This window comes from Salvelinus sp. IW2-2015, linkage group LG35, assembly GCF_002910315.2.
Source record: "Salvelinus sp. IW2-2015 linkage group LG35, ASM291031v2, whole genome shotgun sequence".
NCBI lineage: Eukaryota > Metazoa > Chordata > Actinopteri > Salmoniformes > Salmonidae > Salvelinus > Salvelinus sp. IW2-2015.
This window is the reverse complement of record NC_036874.1, coordinates 15,528,986-15,533,054: the sequence shown is the minus strand read 5'-3', so window position 1 is coordinate 15,533,054 and position 4,069 is coordinate 15,528,986. Positions and strand designations below refer to the sequence as shown.

Genomic DNA, 4,069 nt, shown 5'->3' with positions numbered 1-4,069 from the left:
TGGTAGTGCAGTCCCCTGGAGTGGTTAATTCAAATCACAAAATACTCAGAATACTCAATAATGAGTTTCATATACATACAACTACCCATCTCTGGGACCACTGAGAAAGGCCATTAAGACTAATTGTGTGCCATGCCATTACCAAGGGAGGAGAGGAGAGGAGAGGAGAGGAGAGGAGAGGGAGAGGGGAGAGGAGAGGAGAGGGCAGAGCAGAGGAGAGGAGAGGGGCTGTCAGGCCTGTCCTGCAGTGTGAAAATTTGAATTGTGTCTGTTGGCTGTTGATAAAAACAATCTCTCTCCCATCTTCCCCCTCCACCCCCATCTGGTCCTCTCCTGGCTGACCTGGCATCAGTTTGGCGTGGAGACGCTAGCAGCAGTAGCAGCAGCCAGTGGGGTCTTTATTTTGATTTATTTATGGACTAACTTAATTATTCATTGGGCCAGATAGAGAGAATAAACTGTAGGGTGTGCAGATGTCACCGCTAGCCTTTCAAAGGCTTTTTCTCTGGTCATGAATGGGCAGAGATTTGTTTCGCTGGCTGGGGCTCAGGCTCTTTGATCAGTGAGGTTGATCAGTGAGACAAAGAGGAGTCAGTGTGTTCGTAGAACTAGAGGAATGGTGTAACTAACTYTAGTGCTGTTGATAGTCTCCAGATGTTGGCTACTGTATGCTTGTATTTTCTATGGTCCAGATCAGGGTTTCCCAAACTGGGTCCTGGGGCTCCCACCTGGGTGCACGTTTTGMTTTTTGCTCTAGSACTACACAATTAGCCAACGTTGATGATTTGAATCAGCTGTGTAGTGCTAGTGTTTGACAAACCCTGTTCTAGATGTCTCCACTGGGGGGGGAAGGGAATAGGTGATGGTGAACAGAATCTCAGTTCTGCAAAATCATCTATTGTTTTAGCTCACATATCCCTTTCTTAAGGTTTAATTGATTCATTTTCATTTGATTCATTTTCATGTAATTGATTCATTTTCATTTAATTGATTCATTTGTTTTCATGGTTGGTAGAAATAAGACCATCTGTGCTATTTAGTGCTTTATTGCTTCATTCAAATGTCCCCGATGTGGGTGGGAGAAGTGGTACCCATGAATCATACAAATAATGTGTTGAAGTTAAAATGAGGCCAGTGTGGTTAAATTGCTCTTCCCTGATCTCACCCACACACACTGTGGCTGTCTCCCTGACTGGCAGCATGTGTAGCGAGGCGCCCCAGGTGGATGTGTGTGTCTTGTCCATGCTGCAGAGTGTTGTTGCCAGCCGGTGTTATTGGAGCGAGCAGCGAACAGAATCATGTTTCACTCCTCCTGAGGGGCAGGTGGGGGTTGGGGGTTGGTGGGGGTTGGGGGTGCTGTACCTGCGATTGTTCCTGTTCCTCCTCAGAGTCTCAGTCAAGCCCTCTGCACGACCACTACCTACAGACACTGGAGCAACACTGAGCAGCACTCATTATGGTGTCTGACGACACTACCAGTCTGACTATTCATACTCTGACTCTACTCATACTCTACTCATACTCTGACTCTACTTCGATACTCTGGTCTACCTCATACTCTATTCTTACTCTGACTCTACTCATACTCTACTCATACTCATACTCTACTCATACTCTGACTCTACTCATGCTCTGACTCTCTCTACGTCACTTGTGGACTATTAAGGGAATGATCAAAACCTACTAGAATAGAATATCTGTCTCCTTTGATTGCTTTATTCAAAATGATCATGCCGTTCATTCAGAAATAGGTTTGTAAGGCTTTTAGCCATTTGTAGAGATAGCATGTATGTATCTCTGTCCATGTCTCATAATGGTAATTCTCTGTCAGCGGCAGTGAGGTGCTTTCTACCAAGCTAGGCTACTAAACACTTTGCCTCAGGTACTGTCACACTCAGCTGGATCTAAAGCCAGTTAGCGTCTTTTTTTTTTTTTTACATGCACACTGTGGTTTGAGTTACAGCAATAGCACTGTTAATGGGCATCTACATGTCCACAGTTGGGTTAATGTGATTATACAGTGTGGCTGTGATCATTATATTGTAACGATGTGCGCTYAGAGTTCATGGAGGGAGAGTTTTAATAAAATAAACATAATCCAAAGCAAGAAACACTAAACAGCACTCAGACATGACACAGGAACAGAAACAATAACGCCTGGGGAAGGAACCAAAGGGAATTAAATATATATATATAGGGAAGGTAATCAGGGAAGTGATGTCTAGGTGAGTCTGATGACGCGCAGGTGTGCGTAACAATGGTGACAGGTGTGCGCCATAACGAGCAGCCTGGTGACCTAGAGCGCCTTGGAGAGAGCATACGTGARGGTACCCCCTCCCCGGCGGGTTCGGCTCCAGCCGCAGGACGCCGACCAAAGGGACGATCCCGGGGATCAGGAGCGGGAGCACACATGATATATATCCACTTTTCAAAATCCTCATGTATGGGTTATAGTATTTAACCTTTGACTTTATAGGGGTCATGGGTCATACAGGCCAGGCTTATATAATGTACCGTAGTGACACACACACACTCACACACACACACACTGCCCATGTTTACCAAAGAGATGACATGTCATGGTTGAAATGTGACAGGGCCCCTCACAGTTCACTCAAGCCCTAATCAAACACTTCAAGACACTGTCTGACCCATAAAACCCCTGCCTGAGGAACACTGCTTGTTCAAGCATGTTGTGTGTTCATGCTATTTCCAACAGAGGCTATTAGCCCATATTGCTCTGTACTGTTGAGACCATGCTTTTGATTACCGGTTACATTACATTGTTGTTGTTCCCTTTTCCTCTATTGTGTATATATACAGTATATACATATATATACTCTATTGTGTGTATATATATATATATATATGACAGCCTGATTAGCACCTGTTCTACTCTTTTTTCTTCATTACTCTAGACCAGCGACCTAATATCTCACGGTCTGCTTCTACTCTTTTCTTCATAAACTCTAGACCAGCGACGTTAATATCTCACGTCTGCTTCTACTCTTTTCTTCATCAACTCTAGACCAGCCGACGTTAATATCTCACGTCTTTCTACTCTTTTTCTTCATCAACTCTAGACCAGCGACGTTAATGTCTCACGTCTGTTCTACTCTTTTCTTCACTAACTCTAGACCAGCGACGTTAATATCTCACCTGTGTGTCTCTGTGTGTCTCCAGTGTGTGGCTGTGACCTGGCCCGTTCAGGCTTCTTCCAGAAGGGAGGAGAGTACATCTGTACAGAGGACTACCAGCGCCTCTATGGCACCAAGTGTGACAGCTGTGAAGACTTCATCACAGGGGAGGTGGTCTCTGCGCTGGGGCGTACCTACCACCCCAAGTGTTTCGTCTGCAGCATGTGCAGGTAGGTTCTGCGGGGCCACACACACACACACACACACTACACACGCACACACACACATATCCACTACATTGATCATCACTGGCCAGTTAATGCACATTGCTCAGTGTAAGTGCCATGATAAAAGCACACGACTGAGAGGACAACGTTGGGATGTATATCTACGTTCGATTGAATTATTGACTTGGCCATGGAGGAAACAAATAGTGAATGATTTGTTTTATTGGGATGCAGGCAGGTATTTAATCAGTGTTGAATTAAATTGATCAAGACGAGAATGCAGGTATATTCAGAGAACAAAGAAATGATCATCAGATCAAATGATCAGATGTTTCATCATATCTTCCAAGAGAAGGAACAGTTCAGTGAGGAGGGAAGTTGTCTTGAGAGAAGGGAAAAGGACATGCAGCTTCCTGTTTCTACTGGTCATGTTGGGAATCTACAGGTAACTGCCAAAACAATGGAAACACTTGAGGGATGAGGGATACTAAGTATATTGAAAGCAGGTGCTTCCACACAGGTGTGGTTCCTGAGGTAATTAAGCAATTAACATCCCATCATGCTCAGGGTCATGTATAAAAATGTTGCGCAGGCCATTATTTAGTCTACCATGGCTATTCCCCCATAGGATGGCTATTCCCCCATAGGATGGCTATTCCCCCATAGGATGGCTATTCCCCCATAGGATGGCTATTCCCCCATAGG

At 44.8% G+C, this 4,069-nt stretch overlaps 1 protein-coding gene across 1 annotated transcript in view; it reads left to right on the top strand.

Annotated features, from left to right (window-relative positions):
* Window positions 1–4,069, top strand: part of LOC111959076 (actin-binding LIM protein 3) — a 102,703-nt gene that overhangs the window by 47,713 nt on the left and 50,921 nt on the right. The window contains exon 3 of the mRNA XM_070437416.1: window positions 3,184–3,367. Coding sequence (XP_070293517.1) covers window positions 3,184–3,367 — 184 coding nt within the window. The remainder of the gene's footprint in view (window positions 1–3,183; window positions 3,368–4,069) is intronic.